The 17899-nt window shown below is 35.0% G+C and overlaps 2 protein-coding genes across 2 annotated transcripts; one reads left to right on the top strand and one right to left on the bottom strand.

Annotated features, from left to right (window-relative positions):
* Nucleotides 1–67: 67 nt before the first annotated feature.
* Nucleotides 68–5835, bottom strand: LOC135167060 (juvenile hormone esterase-like). The gene is made up of 9 exons (XM_064129911.1): nucleotides 5581–5835; nucleotides 4554–4682; nucleotides 3821–3983; nucleotides 3573–3758; nucleotides 2345–2764; nucleotides 1924–2078; nucleotides 995–1136; nucleotides 772–907; nucleotides 68–602 (listed from the first exon to the last, which is right to left on the bottom strand). Exons 1-9 carry the CDS (start codon nucleotides 5818–5820, stop codon nucleotides 467–469), a joined length of 1707 nt encoding a protein of 568 aa, XP_063985981.1. The 5' UTR covers nucleotides 5821–5835; the 3' UTR covers nucleotides 68–466.
* A 1385-nt stretch (nucleotides 5836–7220) lies between these two features.
* Nucleotides 7221–17544, top strand: LOC135167058 (ubiquitin carboxyl-terminal hydrolase 10). Its single transcript, XM_064129909.1, has 9 exons — nucleotides 7221–7660; nucleotides 9653–9842; nucleotides 10236–11543; nucleotides 12723–12921; nucleotides 13825–14071; nucleotides 14148–14237; nucleotides 15390–15554; nucleotides 15616–15844; nucleotides 16742–17544. Exons 1-9 carry the CDS (start codon nucleotides 7643–7645, stop codon nucleotides 17023–17025), a joined length of 2730 nt encoding a protein of 909 aa, XP_063985979.1. The 5' UTR covers nucleotides 7221–7642; the 3' UTR covers nucleotides 17026–17544.
* Nucleotides 17545–17899: the final 355 nt, after the last annotated feature.

Raw genomic sequence — 17899 nt, 5'->3', positions numbered from 1 at the left:
ATTAATAATCCTTATTGATCGAGATGATTTTAATCAATATTTGTTTGCTGTTAATGCATTTTACATTCGATGATTATCTTACAATAATTAGTGAGTTTAATGCTCCGTTTTATCAATTTATGGTGTCAATAGTTTTTCATATTTGAAAAAAATATTGAATTCAATCGATTGCACAGTCGAGTCGACTGCGAACCAGTGCCTGCACACATTATCAAAAAGTGAATCAAGAGATTCTTGGAAGTTGAAATCGTCTAGATTTCGACGGCCCTAGATGAGATTTATACAATTTTTTTTTCACATATCACATGATATAATGATCACATTTATTTTTCTTTCAAAGTTCATAAATCTTTATTGAAATCTCCTTCGAGATTAGGCACAAATGTCAAATATACATTTTATAAATGTTAATTTAGAAGGACAGCAACCGTAGTTTTGATCCGTTGAATGATGCGACAGTTTCTACTTAGAAAATCGTAAGTGGCGGCAGGTCGTATTTCATTGTTATATTTTCACTAAGTTCCAAGTATTCTTTCTCGACAAACGAGAAAGGCCACTTGAAGGACAATAATGGATCAGCAACACCAGTCAGAGTAGGAGTTCTAGAGAATATAGAAGATGTCTATGATTAGGTTGGTGGCAAAATTGGAGTACGAAAAACGAAATACCTCTAGAAATATTTGGTTGGACTTGATTTATAGGGTGAGACCTCACTGCACGTGAGGTCTCATCTCCTGGAATAATAGGTAATGGTTGAAGAAAATTCTTTACCCATATTTAGCGAAGTTTGTCCACAATCTAACCATTATTTGCCGTTGAGTCCAGGAGGTGCTGTTGACGGCGATGGTATTTTTATTCACAGATGGCATCCAGAATATTTGAGCGAGATCATCATTATGTCCAACACCTGAATTCACATTAAAAGACGTTATTAATAGAAGTAGTTCGTTTCGTCTTCATTGGAGTGTAATGAAAGTGAAAATAAATTTGTCACCGTCTAATTTTATTCCGTTTATTGTGTGCTCAGGTCCCCCAAGACTGAATGAATTTCTATAGTAATAAATAGGCGCAGTCAGCATTGCTCTCCTTATTTGTACTAATTCTATTCCGCTGACATAGAAAAAATCTGATGCAATCTGAGGGCAGAAAACCAGTTCTTTAATTAGCAGTTATTTATTCGATACTGTCGGCATGGGGTGATGGTACCAGTAAATGAACAAATAAACCATTCGATGTTTTCAAAATAACTCTTAAATTCCGGTTTCATTTGAATTTGATTCATTCTTATTTTATTTCAGAGAGTGAACGTTCTATTTTATTGCAAAAAATTATTTTATCAAAAATTGTGGAGTTAGACAATGGAAAAAAATGTGAAAATTGGGGAATCATCAGTGAATGAATGAAATCATTGACAAATTAATCATTTGTATCGATCAAAAAATTGATATAAAATAATTCAACATACGTAAAGGCCCTTTTAAAACCTAAATATTGCGTTCAACTTTTTTTTTCAGTAGATAAATTATTTAGAAGTTAAATACAAATTTTTTAAGTCTGGAATAAGGATTTTGAGGTCTTTCCGTATAGAAACTTTTAGACAAAACGTATTTCAGTGCTTTCACTTATTTTTATAAAATGGCACTGACAGAGAGATTTTGCTAAATTGTACGTTCACACAGATGTATAGGACACGTTAAGTTATCTCCGAAGGGTCAAGCCGAAAGCACAGACATTACGTAATGCTAGTCCAGTTGATAATATTTTCAAAATCGAAGAGCAAACTTATTTTGTTTATTCACTTATGCAGTTACCCAATATCGTTTTCGTTGAAACTTTAAAACGTGACTATATTTGATTAGATTTGCCCTTTATCGAAAAGTTAAAAAACTTGAAATTCCTTATTATTTCACTATATGTGTCTACCTGTACAGCCATATTAATAAGCTTCTGTTTCTCCTTCGTCTCTACCTCTCCTCCAGATCTTATTTTCTCGTAGCGTTTGAAAAAATCGAGCAAATGCTTGGGCGGTCGCTTCATAGACTTCACTTCCTCCATCAACTTGTCCAATATTTCACCAGCTGTAATTTGATAAATATGAAAAAACCCTGCATAAAGAACTATTCAAGGTCATTTCATTCATTGTGCGAAGCTGTCGCGATTTTTTTTCTGAAAGTTCGATGATTTTTATCTAAATTGTCTATGAAAAATTACGGTACTAATGCCTCAAATTTCTCAGACGAGTCCGTAATCGATCAACAAACCGCATTTTCAGTAATTTAAGTTAAATATTTGTTTCCGTGGAATGAAAATGAAGAATCGCCCACATTTTCTCAGGTTGTCTTACCGTTCTCGTCCGTAATTCCAGGGAACTGTCCGGCCGTCGAAGGGAATAACCCAGCGGCTTCAGCATTTACAAATCCCATCAAATGTGGTCGATCATGGAATTCTCCTAGTCCATATTTGCTGTACAAATCCCCGCTTACGATAGGATTCTCCGATACTTCTTCGTCTTCGATTACTGGCTTAAACAGTCCATCAAACGGTGTCTTCATGTTCCTCATATTAACTATTTTTTGCGTTGCCGTGACAATATCTTGAGCAGGAACTCGTCTTAATCTGTCTAGGAATTGATCCTCCGACGTGAAGTCCGTCAAATTTAAGGCCGAACCGAGGAGGTGCGCATTTGATACGGCTTTATCCATTGAAGAGATTGTCCAGTCGTTAAGAGGAGCACCACTCATGGCAATCGACTGGCGGTATAGACCTAGAGACGAACACAATGAGCAAACAGAAGAGAGGGGTTGAGTACACCCAGGTAGGAAATCACCAATGGCCCAGGCTTCACCCAAGCTATTCCCAAGACTAGGTAAGCTTGGATCAGGCTTGGCATCCAAGCCTGGATCAATAGTGAATGAGCATTGGAATGTAACGTGGGGCCAGGCCTGGTAACGAGGGCTGGCCCAAGCTAACTTATTAAGGCTGGCCCAGGCCTTCGAACCAGCGCCGTTCCAGGATCATATATTAAAAAATCCCTAGGCTTTATTCAAACAGTTTATAGTACTCAACATATCCAGATAAATTACAAATGAACCAGATACCCTGTGGCATTCGAAAACTTACTTTACACTTATGTAACAATATGGGGTTAACAATTAGGCATAATACCATAGGACATTGCCAGCCTTTGGTTTGACGTGTAAGTAAAATCAGCATGCCGCCTAGTTAAAAAGAAATAAATTTCAGGCAGTTGGTCAGTCTGGGCCCAGGACTGGTCGAGAGGCTATGAACCGAGGCTGAATGAACCAGACTTTTCCCAGGCTTGGCACAAGCTTGGTACCCAGGTTTGATATCAGGGAAGGATCCAAACCTGGGCTTTCTCTGGTGTGACTAAGATACCAAGCCTGGTGGAGTCTAGGATTACCAAAGCTTGGTCAGCCGGGCCTAACCCACGGTTGGCCCCGGCGTGAACCTTGGCGATTCCTACCTGGGCAGTTTATTAGCTCGTAGCGTTGATAATTATTAACTCTAAGTTTATAAATCTTTTAGGTCCCTGGATGGAACACTCTAAGTACCTGCAGACTTTGGGGAAAGGGTGAGAAGTTCCACGGACACCGCTCCGGAGCCCTGGCCGAATATTGTAACTTGGTCTGGATCACCACCAAATTTGTTAATATTTTTTTGCACCCATTCCAAGGCAAGTAATTGATCCCTGAGGCCCGCATTTCCAACGGCATTTGGATGATTTAGTGATAAGAATCCTGTGAGAAAAATAAGAGTTGAAAATTCGATGAACAATTTTTTTCAGAATTTGAATATTTACCGAGTGCACCCAAGCGGTAGTTAACATAAACGACTACGACATCCTCTTCAAGGAGAAAATCAGGACCGAAGAGTGAACTGTTTGCCGATCCCATTGTGAAGAGGCCGCCGTGAATCCACACCATCACAGGTCGTAATCCAATTACATCCCGATCGAATTTAGTCTAAGGGTAAGGTACCGGAAATACTTTGATTTGTGCATCGACAATCAATTTTGAAAAGCTCATATTCACTCAGATTTACATTTCTGTATTTCGTTGTTAGTAATTTTATTCAAATTTTGGTAAATTTAAGGAAATTAACAGTCAAAAAATAAACGAACGTAAAAGTGACGGTCATATTGGAAATAAACAAAGGATTTCACTACATAAATGACAACGAAAAAAATCGCTGATAGCAAACCATTTACATGAGAAAATTAGAAGGATCAGACCTATTTAAAGTCACAAGGATCAGTCTCTCTATCGGAACGGATGAGGAGCAACTTGATAAAATGATTTGAAACAATGAATTGTACATACAAAAAAGCCAACACGCAAAATGTTCATTCGTCAGCATATTTCTAATTCATTAGCAAAACCGAATTCTAATCAACTCAAAAATATCATTAATCCACTTACTTTAATAGTCGAAATTAAAAAAAATTTAGTCCATCTTTAACGTTGGTTTAATTTGTCTTATTGTCCACAGGTGATGGTAAACACACATCTGGTTTCCTATAAATCAGTTCTTACCTGGGGAGTGTAAACGTTGAGAAATAAACAGTCTTCATCACCGATATATTCAGTACCGAATTGAGGACAACCTTGTCTTTGTCCTGCAGCATCAAGTACCTCCTTCCAGTTGTCTACTGCCACCGGAGCCTAAACAAGTTACGATGGAGAACAATAATTCGACAAATGCCAATGAATCAACGAACTACTGCAGTAAAACAATAATTTTTTTTTCAAAGTTTGTTTGAAGTTGAATCATGAAATTCATGGCTCGATAATTATCAAATATAATACATAAATATGGTGCCAAGGGATTTCAAATTTGTCTGGGAGGTTCATGGATAAGCCATATAAGACGCTCGCCTTCCCCTCGGGCCATCAACTCATTGAAAGAAATTAATGTTCTTGAGATATTTTTTTAACTATTTTCAATTACTACAACTATTTTAAAATAGATAAGATCTTATGAAGATCTTACTGACTAGTCATTTTTCTTCGAGTTCTTAATTTTTTTTAAGCCATGAGTGTCTTGATTCATCCAGAAAAATATTTCCTTAAAAATTACTATAGTAATTGGTAATTGTGCTCCACTTTAACGTTGTTCGAAGCAATTACAAGTCAATCAATTAATCTTACGAATCAGTTCAGTAATTTTTCTCAAAGGACTACATAACTTTCTAAATTTTACTGAACGGTACGATAATTTTGTTGGAACCCGCAGTATTTGGTAATTTCTACCAAATTTTTCCATCTGTCTGAGTAAAGACACTTCACAGAAAACTTTACAGAGAGAAATATTCAGTAATAATGACGGACCCCGCAGTTGGCTCATTAATTGCAGAATCGACTTGAAAATATTACCTGAGAGTATCGTAATATTTCACAAAAAATTTGAACCAATATAACGAAACGTTCACAAAAAATTCCGTGACAGTTTCGTAAAATTTTTTACAATTGCACTTCGCTCCGAACTTACAAATATAAAAAAATATGTGCAATTTGTTATTGAATATTTTTCTCTGCATTCACTTTTCTTGCTGATGATTACCTGAAAGCGAAGATTTCCCACAGGAGCCTTAGCGTAAGGAATACCATTGAACGATGCATAACTAATATTTTTCTCAACCGTTATTAATATTTCTCCTTGAACTGGCCCATTACTTGTAGCAACAATCTCACTTAGTTCATTTGAACGAGCTGGATTACGTGGAAAAAGCGCAGATCCACTTAATCCATTCAAATAACACAAGAACAGGAACAGAACCCCGACAACTATGTTAAAAGACATGGTGAATGATGAAAACTGCTTTGTCCCAATCAGTTCACCTTTATATAGGTGGCAACTACATTAACGACGTTGGACGTCATCATTTTGAAATGTGTGATTATATATAATTTACTTATAGCTTAAAGTGCTGATATGAGGCAAATACAAAATTATCTAGATTTTGAATACGTGTCCCATTGCACGAATAGAAGAAGTCTAATAAAATGTACCGAATATTCTGTAAATAATACGCAGTCAGCTGCGTAATTAGTGAGGTACATCCCGACATTTAATTGGACTATTTATCATCTTCATTACACCATAATTCTCACTGACGAATTATGGAACTTTCATATATTTTTGATTGAACTATTTCTCTTCGAGTAATAGAAATTTAAATACTTGTTACATGTTTTTGCTTGTCATTTTGGTAAATAATGTGTAGTGTCACTAGTCAAACCGCTATTCTCTCTTGTTTTTCGCGAATGTTTATGTTAAAAGAGAAAAATAGAATTTTGTTCACCACGAAAATGGAAATCTTCGTGTTCATAATGAAATTGTACTCATAAAATATACTATTTTCTATCCGTTTATATATCTTGACAAACAATGAACTACCACATTAACAATCAATAAAGCAATCAACTTCTAATTACTTTTATAATCTCTAGCGACACATGAATCATTTCTTAAATATCATGTTTACATTTTAGACAAAATTACAGTTTAATATGTTGAATAAATAACGCAGCTAAATGTATATTTCATTACTTTCTCATTAATTATTTAATTACACTTTGAATTCAAGAATATTGACTGCACATCGCCGAAAAATATTTGCTGGACAATTCGGAAATTCATTTTTAAACAATTGTACATCAGGCAAATTAATGTTGCTGGAATTTCACCCCTATTGTTATCACACGGTCTTATCTCATGTCTCGTGTCTCAGCACATCTTGTAGAGAACTTGCATTTGAAATTAGACAACCGAAATATCAATCAAACCCGGGGCGTCCATTTGGAAGTAAAAATCATATCACCTAAATAGAAAAAATCGAAAGAAGAGAACTAAACGATAAAGAGGAACAACAAGTCGTAAAAATATATACGCAAGTCCTTCGCAGATTATTTATTTAACACGAACAATCGAATAATAAAAATTATTTAGTGCATGCGAGAGTCACTCAGCCAATGTTTATGCAAAATCAAAAATAAAAGACATGAATCCTTCTACTTTAGCGGTTTAGAATAGTAGATAATGTGCAAATGTGTGGGTTGACTTTAGCCGAATTAAAAAAAACATTAACAAAAAAGTTGAATCGAATTGCCGCCAAAATAACGCCATCTCCCGGATGTCGTGGGAACCGACTGTACTAGAAATTCCCATGCGCTATCCCCTTATTACGCACCTAACGTTATCCCTGAATTAACCGAGAGGGTACCCCGAAAAGTACTGTGTGGCGGTGTGGTTTTCCTCTCGTGGTCTAGTGATCGTGAGCTATTAATTCTTAATGATGGAATTATAGAATTAATATTATCACCTGGAACAATATATTTCCGTCAGTAGTAATGAAAGTTTAGGTGATTAACTGATAACCAGTGAAATACAAAAGAATTTTGAATAACTTTTACTCAATTTTTCGTAAAATTAAGGGTTCGTTTTTTACCCAAATGTATTCAATCTCGATGCTAATAAAGTTCAAGGGTCAACTTGTGGAAATTTTGATGTTAAACCGGTATCTGAGTGGAGTGGACGTTACGAATCTACTATGATAACCCTATTTACGTGGTTTAATCACTGAACATATTTTAATGTCACCTATGCGGAAATCGGCTTTAACATGGACATCAAAAGCACAGTGAGTTCTCATTTTGGACCATTTTTACATTACTTTATTTATCGTTTACATTTGGGAAAAAAAAATGTCCGACTGGCGATGCATGTGATTATTCGTCATTTGGGTTTTTGGAGGTTTCTCCTTCGTTTCTAGTACTTTGAAAATCGGAATTTTTGGACTGAGCTATTTTCGAAGTTTTTTTTGTCGCATGGATTGCGTCGGGGAGGGGGGCGGGGGGTTGTTGGAGATCATGGGATGAGGGTTTTGAGGTTATCTCAGTTCCATTGGCGATCTAGTTGTATAGGAAACAGAACTGGTTTATTGGGGAGGAGGTTGGATGTCTAGGGTTTGATCGGGAATGAGGAGATATCGTCAGAGAAAAATTGAACCATTTTTTTTTAGTTCCAGTGGGTTTTCTGGGAGGTACGGTTCAACTTTGGTTCGTTTAAATACCACCATTTGGTCGGAACATAATCGCACGTGCGAAAAAAAAATCATAGAAAAACATGGTGAATTCGTTAGAAACTTCTAGTCGATTTCTATTGAATTTTGATTGAATTTTTTATTAGTTTTTGGGCGATTCTACTGGAATGTTTACATGTTTAATGGGAAGTAATCAATAGAAAAATTATTGAGGTTGATTTTTTTATATAATTTATTATTATTTATTTTTGATTTTATTTTGATATTTTGATATTTTTATTTATTTTTGAAGGATCGGCTCTCGTATAGTTATTACTCTCTATTTACGAAACAACTTTGGTGTCTCCATAATTTAATTATGAATATAAATTGAATAATTGTAGGTAAATTACCATTTTTTATTTTACGAGAGGTTGGGGTAGTATCTTATTTATCTATTTGTTTCTTGAATGGATACAGTGATTTAAAATATAAACTTGAAAAAAGGTTATATGTGGGTCCATTTTGAACCATGGGTCAGTCTTACCCCTCCCCTATATAGACAAGAGGCTCCCCGTACCCCCCACAGGTTTCTTTTGGTTCTAATTGTTCCGAGTTCTAATTCTATTTTTTCTTGCTATTATGATATTGAAACATAAAAAGAACAAAATCTAAGGCGAAAGAATTCGATTTCTATTAATAATGTCACAAAGAAAAGAGCTGTATCAAACAAAGAAATCTTTTAATTTTTCGGAAAGAATATTTTTCACTGAACTTTTCAGTAAAATCGACTGAAAAGAAATACAACGTTCAGCATAAATCCAATAGAAGGGGAGATCCCAATTGCTTTGACGTCGTTCTTTGTTTGTCTATATGTTTATTTATCTTTTTCGGATTATGGCAAAATTAATAATAAACATTTCTCTCACTTAATTTTTGGTATATGATTATTTCAGTCTTTCTTTCTCAAGCTGCGAGCAGTTCCTTGAAGCTCCACATAATCCACATAAACCGCCAGTTCAGGCATTCCCATTTCCTCATTTGAATTCAATAATTATATTTGCACAGTCTCAAGGAAACTAAATTCAATCCAATTTTAACGTAGCTTTTTTGTTGTTTGATTGTTTTTTCATAATAAAACTAAAGCAACCATCGCAGAAATTTAATCAAGGAAATATTTTATGAAAAACATTTCAGTAAAAAGCATTTTCAATGAAGATAATTTCCTTCTTGTGAATCCCATAATTTCCCTTGTGTCCTTATCTTAGGGGATGATAAATGGCTCTTGAATTTTGGAAAATAATAATTACTTTAAACGGACAATTTATATGAATAGTACGAAGAAACGTCTTAAATTGTCGTTATGAGTAAATTAATATCATGTTAAATTGTGGCATCAAAAGACCCATAATCATACCTAAAAATCAAAATATTCGGAGAATAAATGAAGATTTCAATTATGTTCGGTCGCATTTGACTCCGAAATTTTGAAAAACTAGAACTCTGAGATTCAGATATTTTTTGTCCTAGACATTGATCATTTCTTCTTCTGGAAAAGGTTCATCACCTCAGATCGTCTTGATAATAAATATATCTTTGTTGAAATTGCAGCTCGATTATGAATTCATCAATCTGGATAATCTCGATGATAATGTCAAGCGTGAAATTCGCACCATCTTGAAGACCAAGATTGCCTCGGATGTTCTCAAATTACCCTGGGACAATGGCGAGAAAGATTATAACTCAAATTCAGTTGTCCCGGAGATGCAGCCGGAGGTTCTTAACCACTGGCAGCGTTATGGTAAATTCATGATAATTTATCTGCTTATTCAATAATTCTATATTTCATATATTTATCTGGGGAAGGGTGGGGCTAAGCGGGAGACCGAGGGGAGATGATAACTACTCATAACACTGCAGGGGTGGTGCGTATAATTTGTCCTCTGAAGTGAATGAGTATTTTTCATAAATGGTGTCATTTTCTGTCATTTTTTTGTGGATATAAAAATTTTGACAATCCTGCCTACACTATATACTCTCCACCCACGTTATTTATGATTACTTCTATAAACTTTCCATACTTCTAATAAAACAATCAACGAAAAGCTAGTAACTTTTTCAATTAAAATATAAATTGATTCTACTGAAAAGTATTTCTCCTAAAATCAACCTAAAACATGTACTTTTTCTCCAGACGAATCGATTCCCAGTTACGACGTCTCAACGCCACCCTCGATGCTGGCATCCCCGATGTCAACTCTGGCCTATCCCACCCCGCCCCTGATGCAGGTCCCTTTTCAAGACTGGCAGATGACCACTGCCTATCCAACAACGACGTCCGACCCCACGACCTACACCTACGTCTCGTCAGTCCACTATCCCACACCAATATACAATCCCGCCCCCAACGAGGTCCTCACAACCCAATCCCCAAGCCGTGAGACTCGTCACTCAGGTCGATCGCGTAATCGCAAAAACGACAACTACAATCGTTCAGTGACTAATGACATGCAGCAATCCTACATGATACAACCTGGCCAATTTAATCCAATACCAGCAATGTGTCATCCAGGGGTACAGTATCTACCTTACGTATCCACCCAACAGCATCCAGCCGCTGGTCGGCCGATATTCATGCCACCCCAGTACTCTCAAATCCATCACAACAGTCATCAGTATCATCAGCATCCTTCGAACTATCATCAGCCCTCACCAACGATCAAACATCAACGACAAAATGCACAAAATTACAATCCAATGTACAATCAGGAAAAAATGGCCAATCAGGGACTGAAAAATGATAAAAAAAATTCTGATAATCAACGTAACACTGCCAGCCAGCCATTCCGTCAGCTGTTGAATCATAAAAATAATAATAATCATAACAATAATGCTAATAATAAGGTAGAGAGAGATAGTGGTGAAGTGGTAAAGGAGATACCGAAGAGGGTTGAGGATATTCAGGAGAGTATCAGTACTAGTAATGGCATTGTCAATGGAGAAAAGTACGAAGGGGGAGAGGTGGGAAATGAGGTGGCAGCTGAAGTGATACTGGAGGTTGCGAAAGCTAGTGAGGAGTCCACCAAGAAAGAGGAAACAGTCGTCAATGATATTGAGGAGGGGATGGAAGAGATCAAGACTAATGGAGAACAGAAGGGGGAGGAAAAGGATCTACCGGTTATGGAAGAGGTGAAGGAGTTGGAGAGGGTTCCGGTGGCACCTGCAGCCAAGACCTTCGCGAGCATTGTCAAGAGTACAGAGGGAAAAAATCCTCCGGGATTTGTCCAGAGTCCAGGAGTTAAACTTCCATCAGCTGTTCGAGCTAATGTTGATTGTGTAAATAATGGGATTGAAAAGGGTGAGGTGAAGGGGGAGGAGGTTAAAAGACAGAGTGAGGAGACAATGGGGGCGGTTGCAGAAAGTACTTTCGGGGAGACGAAGGCACTTCCTGTTGATCATGTACAGACACCGTTGAATCATCCTCTTATGTACAGAATGGGGGGTAAGTGTCAGTTTTTTGTATTTAAGGATTGAGATTTTTTCATTGAAATAGATTTTCTCTTCGGTGTTCTCATTTAGTCATTGTTATCGGTCTTTAGTTTAAAAGAAAATTTTGAAATCTGGCTTCTTGTTATAGTCAATAAATGCACAGGCAGATACCTAGAGCATTCAAAACGGTCTGCAACACCTTCTCTGGATGGAGTTATGGTTTTTTTTATTTCCATTTTTATCTTAGATTTCTCGTATTGATGCGCAAAACCGATAACAGTGGCGGAATGGAGAGACTAAAAAAATCAACGGCTCATTGTTTTTTTTTTGCTGCACTAAGAGCCTCAAAATTTAAACAAATCGGTCTTCAGTTTTGTAAATACGGAGTTTTTTTCGAAATTTTTTGCCAAAAATCTGCGGAATGAGAATAACAATTTTTCCTCATTTTAATTCTCACAAACTAATGTTCTAACGTTATCTAATGCAATTTCTCCATTTAGCTGAAATTGGAAAACTATTCTTAATATTTTTAATTAATTTTTATTAATTTTAGTTGAAATTTTAATTGGATTAAAAAATATATCATTTTTACCTTTATAGTCACTCAATGACTGACAAAGTTTCATTGTTCTGGGACTATTTTTGTACATTTTTACTAAAGTTTCGTGGTAGATAAAAAAAATTTCGTTAAAATGTAAAAACAATACTAAGCGGCGGTGGAACTTTCTGACGTATAAAATAATGCTATAAATAAATGGAAATCTGCAAAATTCAAATAATAACGTTATTTCACTCAAAAAAATGAATCGAAGTGGACCTTTTCTTGCAAGAATGACTAAAATTAATTTTACATAAATGATTACATTAAAAAAACCAACAGTTCCATTCAATATTTTTATTTTCATTGATAATTTTCTCAAGGCCTGATCAATCAAAGCCTCTATTTAGAGATGAGTTGTAGATGTTTTTCCCCGTTATAATGGTGTCATGTGCGCTAATCAAATCGCTATAAAGCTTGATATATAAAGAATCAAAGTAATTATGAACACCCGCGAAGCAGAATCTGGAAATAATTTACTTTTATGCTTTTTTCTACCAAAATATCTGTTGTTTATTTCATCCTGTTAAATATGAGAGGAGGACAGCACATAATGATCCTGAAATCGTTGTAATAATATGATTTCTATTGCAGAATTTTTACTGCGTTACCAAATGGATAAGCAGACTGTAAGTTTACTGCCTCGTGGCTTGACGAATCGCAGCAATTATTGCTATATAAATAGTATATTACAAGCACTACTCGCCTGTCCGCCTTTTTACAATCTCCTGAGAGCCCTTCCGCGCTCCAGGTATCCGTTGAAAAACTCATCGACTCCACTGATTGACAACATGTGAGTAGAAAAGACTTTGATTTCTAACTGGAAGCTATTCAATCATTTAATTTTTTTTTATTAAATTTTATAATAACTTTTGATAAGACGATTCAGAGGGATAATATGGATATGTGTGGGCGTTCATTGAATGGACAACTTTTTGAGTGTCGAATAAATGACGAACCAACATATATTAGAAAAGAAACGGATTATTTTCAATAATAATGAACGGCCATTTTGAAGATACACTCAACGAGAATATTTCTCTTTGGATGAACTTTGAGTTGGAATTTTGTATCGATTTCAATTTCCAAAGAGTAAGAGATCATTAATATAGTTATCCTACCTTAACATCAATCCATTTGTTGAATTTAAATGTATTTGACCATTTTTAGGTCAGTCGAAGTCATTTGAGATGATGAATCGGTTTCACTGCTACGTTTCCAATGCATAAAGTAGTTTTTGGAGCAAATTTTTATTCAAAAAAATTTTCTCTTTTACTTCATCTGTTTGACAGTCCACTATGCTCCACATCAATTCCGACGTCAATATGTCGGGATGTTAAGAGTGTCTATTTACATTTTTAAATGATAGTTAATGATTTCTGGATGATTTTTTCGTTGGTCATGTTTTTAGTTTAATTACTTTATTTTTAACAAAATTTCTTGCAGGTTTTTATGAGAACTAGTAACTGGCCATCGTCCAAAAGCCTTCAACTAATCGTGTTTCCATTTTTGAATAAAAATCTACCTGAATCAATACTTTTGTGCCTTTCAAATGCAGTTAAAGCGAAGTAGATAATTGTTTGTGATTGCTGCTGCCAACCTACACATTATCTGAAAGGATTTGAATAATATAAAAACATATCATTGAGAAAGTTCATTTCGTTTTTGTAATTTTTTTGTTTTTATGTCTATCAAGGGTAAAATTTGTTAATGAATTCCTGCCCCTACCCGAGGGTGAACGCTTGCCGAGAAACAGCAGAGGTCAGAAGAAGAATGACGACAGTCTCGACATCAAAGGCGGTACTGCCTTCGAGCCGTCCTATGTTTACACTATGTTAAAGAATACATCATCCCCTGGAGTTTTCTCCATCGAGGGAAGACAGGAGGACGCCGAAGAGTTCCTTTCCTGTCTACTCAATGGCATCAGTGACGAAATGCTCGAGGTAATTTTCACTCCAGCAGATGACATTGAACGCTTTTCGTTTTATTGAATTTTCTAATATTTTTTATATCTGGCAGTTGATGAAGCAAGTAAGTGAGGATTCCCAGAGCGTTAAACCAACCGAGGAGTTGAATGCTAATTACAATAGTGGAGATGAGGAGTGGAAAGTAAGTCATATTAAAGAATATTCAACCTGTCGGGACATTAATTTTTTGTTATTACCAACATTTTATTAATATTATTATGTTCTATATTATGCCATTATACTAAAATGGAAATTCCTCTTAGAGTTTGAAATTCAGTGATTTTTTAAATTATATTTTCCAAAAATCACTCCATTCACAAAACCCAAACTGTTTATTCCTGACATTTTTTTTACTAGAACGTCTTTTCGTCTTGTGTGAATGAATTTTCAGATTGATTTGTATTTTTGTCATGGAGCTAGATTTTTGCGACGTTTACACAACAATCCATCAATTGTTTTTTCAATTATTTACCTGTGTAACTCATCTAAATAATCTGAAACTTGCCATGTACGTTGTCCAGCATTAAAAATGTACAATCTATTTTTAAAAATGAATCTCAACACTCCTTTTGGAGTAACCAACAATTAATAATAATGAGAGTTACTTTTGATTTATTATAATGATCTTCATGACTAGTTTTACTCGTCGGTAATGACTTAATATAAAATTGACTGCAGTTAATTGGATATTCAACAGTTTGGATTGTACAATGGGCAAGTTAATTGCGGATTGTAATTGAGTGAACGTCAATATGTATACCATTAATTTTAGACTGGGAATTTCAATTTCTGTGGACAAGTTCTTAAGGCCCAAAAAGAGAAAATAATAACATTCATCTGGAATCCCGATAAATTGTTTGTTATAATAACGAAATAAGCAGTAAATTTTTTCTGATTTCTTTACACTTTCATTTCAAATCATTAATAGTCGAAGTACAGTACTGCGGGTCTTTATTGACATTTCCCTGGCTATTGGGAATAGTGGGTCTATTAAAAATATTATGTCATACTACCGGAAACATCGCCATAATAGTCGATGTCCAGGACGAATTGCAATATTAAAAAAATTTAAAGAACAGTCTGAAAAAAAATCGTAGAAAAAGTTATGAATATTTCAATTGTCATTATAAAGATTTCACATGAATTCCACATAAATATTGTAACACTAACCAGTCAGGATTATGGTAGGCAATCAAACTAAAAACGTCGTATTCACTATTTATCTTTCTCCCACAAAATGTCGGAAATAAACAAAACAGATAGAATCCATTTGAACTAGAAAAAAAAATTTCAGGTGATGGGTCCAAAGAATAAAGGTTCAATAACCCGTTGTATTGAGTTTGGACGCACCCCATTATCCGATATCTTCCGTGGTCAACTGAGATCCAGAATTCTACGTCAGGGTGATCAAAGTACTGACAACGTACAACCATTTTTTACTCTTCAATTAGATATAGAGGTAAGCTATTTCATTGCTAATAATTATCATTTGTATATTAATGCATGAATAATCATTACAGAAAGCAGAATCAGTGAAAGCTGCCCTAGAAATTTTGGTGGGTAGGGACCTAGTGGAAGGTATGACCTGCAGCAAGACAAAGCAGCAGATTCAGGCGTGGAAACAAGTTACTCTCGAAGAGCTTCCAGTTGTTCTTATCCTCCATTTAAAGTGGTTCGATTATAAACTCGATGGCTGTTCGAAAATATTCAAAAATGTTGCCTACGACATTGATCTCAAAATCGATGCCAGTGAGTACAAAAAATATTTCAAATATTAAGTGTTCAGTCAGGGTGTTATGAGCTTTTATTTAACCCAACGCTAGTTTAATGAGAGGATCTATAGAGCCCATGGGATGTGGAAAAGTACTTTTTTATGTAAAAGTTTTGCTGTATACATCCGTTTGTACGTAGCTGGTCCCATGAAATTTTGCTAGACTTTTCATCCTGATCATTTTATCTTGAAACAATTCATCCTCGAAAATTTAACCAATGTGTCAAAATCACACAACAAATTCGGCAATTAAATAAACCTATAGATCGATTTTTTACACCACGCACGTGCGGTCGATCCCTCAGTGTATTCTTGAAGAGCGTGGGGAAATGCAGTCTATGGCATTTTGGAAAGGAACCAAAATAATTCGCGATATAATTTTCCGAGGAAAAATTCACTTCAAAAGCGATTATGTATCAGATGATGTTTCAATCGAGCTGTTCACCTCCCAGCTGTTTTTTCATTTCAAATTTGTTGTACACATCGAGCTCCGCGATTCGATATCAATTAAAAAAAAAATTTATTGAAAAAGTGAATAGTTCAGAGCTGGACCTAATCGAAGATCCAACGCTGCACTAGCAACTCGGGGTGCAGTCCAAAAATCGAAATGATTAAATTCTATTTAGTGAATATTTACAATCGATAAATGTGAGAGGTCTGAAATGTGTGCATACGTTAATAATTTGTAGCAAATTATTTAATTATACAAGGATGAACTCTCCCGGGATGAAAAAGTTTGGAATTAAACTGTCGTGTTAACATTGATAGAAATAGAACACGAACGAGTGTTAGCCCTATTCATAGATTCAATAATGAAATACTGATGAAATTATCGCAGAAATTTATCTAATCGTTCTTCTCTTTGTTTATTCTAGAACTCTTGTCGCTGAATACACAAAAAAAATTGTCAGTGAAGCAGAAACAATATAAATTGTTTGCTGTCACGTATCACGATGGCAAAGAGGCAACGAAGGGACACTACGTAACAGATGCATTTCACGTTGGTTTTGGTGCATGGGTCCGTTACGACGACAGTTCAGTCAAAGGAATATCTGAGAATGACGTATTGAATCCATCCCCACCCCGCGTACCCTACTTACTTTATTATAGGAGGTGTGACACGATCGGAAATCAACCAAATACTACTAGAACACGTTGAGCTTAGCCGATAGTGAAGAATGAAAATAATGAAGGAAAATTGAAGAGAATATCGAAAGCACTGTAGGTAAACAATAAGTTTGTTTTTTATAAGAAAAATAAAGATAAATAAATTATCAATAATTATGGGAAATGAAAGAAGAAAAAAAAAACAATTCGATAAATTTCTAGATTTTCAAGGTAATATAAATAAACTCTCATGTTTCATACTCGAAATGAAAGATTGATCGAATTAATTATTGAAACTTCGATTATCAGAGGAATTAATGGAATAGACGCAGAGGATAATGAAATTTTTAATAATTATTAATATCGTTATATTCTTTGAACCTCCGAGTCATCATATTTTTGTTAATTAGGCGTGTAATATCAATTGTTACAAGTGCTATGTGCCTCATTTTTTAGTATATTGAAGATTAATAATAAAGATAGCATTACTATTTCTCATGGATAATTAATTTTTCTTCGATCAAGTGATTTATTAAAATATTTTCAGCTCAATAAAAACTGTTACGAAAAATCTACTGTATTATTACTCCTATTTGATATCCTCGGACCTATTATAAATTTCATGGTCAGTACATATTTTCATTGCAGTCTTCATTGATTTATTGACGCATTAAGCCAACAGCTGTGGCCAATTATAAGGTTTAAATTGTTACACGATAATCATTGAAATATAAATAAATTTTATCAAGAGAATTTTATGCTGACTAATTATTATAAGTTTGGAAATTTTTTGATTTTCAAAGCCAGAAAAGTTATTACCTTAATTGAGTTCTCATCGTAAATCAATTGGGGGTATATTTTTCCTTTTTCTATTCCCCATTTCATATTTTTTAAGGGCCTTCTTTAAGAGGGGGTCACGTGACGAA

This window comes from Diachasmimorpha longicaudata, chromosome 10, assembly GCF_034640455.1.
Source record: "Diachasmimorpha longicaudata isolate KC_UGA_2023 chromosome 10, iyDiaLong2, whole genome shotgun sequence".
NCBI classification, from domain to species: domain Eukaryota; kingdom Metazoa; phylum Arthropoda; class Insecta; order Hymenoptera; family Braconidae; genus Diachasmimorpha; species Diachasmimorpha longicaudata.
This window is presented reverse-complemented; position numbering and strand designations above follow the sequence as displayed.

Excerpts from the sequence above, each read along its gene's own strand:
- LOC135167060 (XM_064129911.1), bottom strand. The coding sequence starts at position 5,820 with ATGTCTTTTAACATAGTTGTCGGGGTTCTGTTCCTGTTCTTGTGTTAT. Across the intron at positions 3,984-4,553 it reads TCAACGTTTACACTCCCCAG|ACTAAATTCGATCGGGATGT; the intron begins GTAAGAACTGAT and ends CCTTACCCTTAG. Across the intron at positions 2,079-2,344 it reads TGGAATTACGGACGAGAACG|CTGGTGAAATATTGGACAAG; the intron begins GTAAGACAACCT and ends ATCAAATTACAG.
- LOC135167058 (XM_064129909.1), top strand. Across the intron at positions 11,544-12,722 it reads TCTTATGTACAGAATGGGGG|AATTTTTACTGCGTTACCAA; the intron begins GTAAGTGTCAGT and ends TTTCTATTGCAG. Across the intron at positions 14,238-15,389 it reads GTGGAGATGAGGAGTGGAAA|GTGATGGGTCCAAAGAATAA; the intron begins GTAAGTCATATT and ends AAAAAATTTCAG.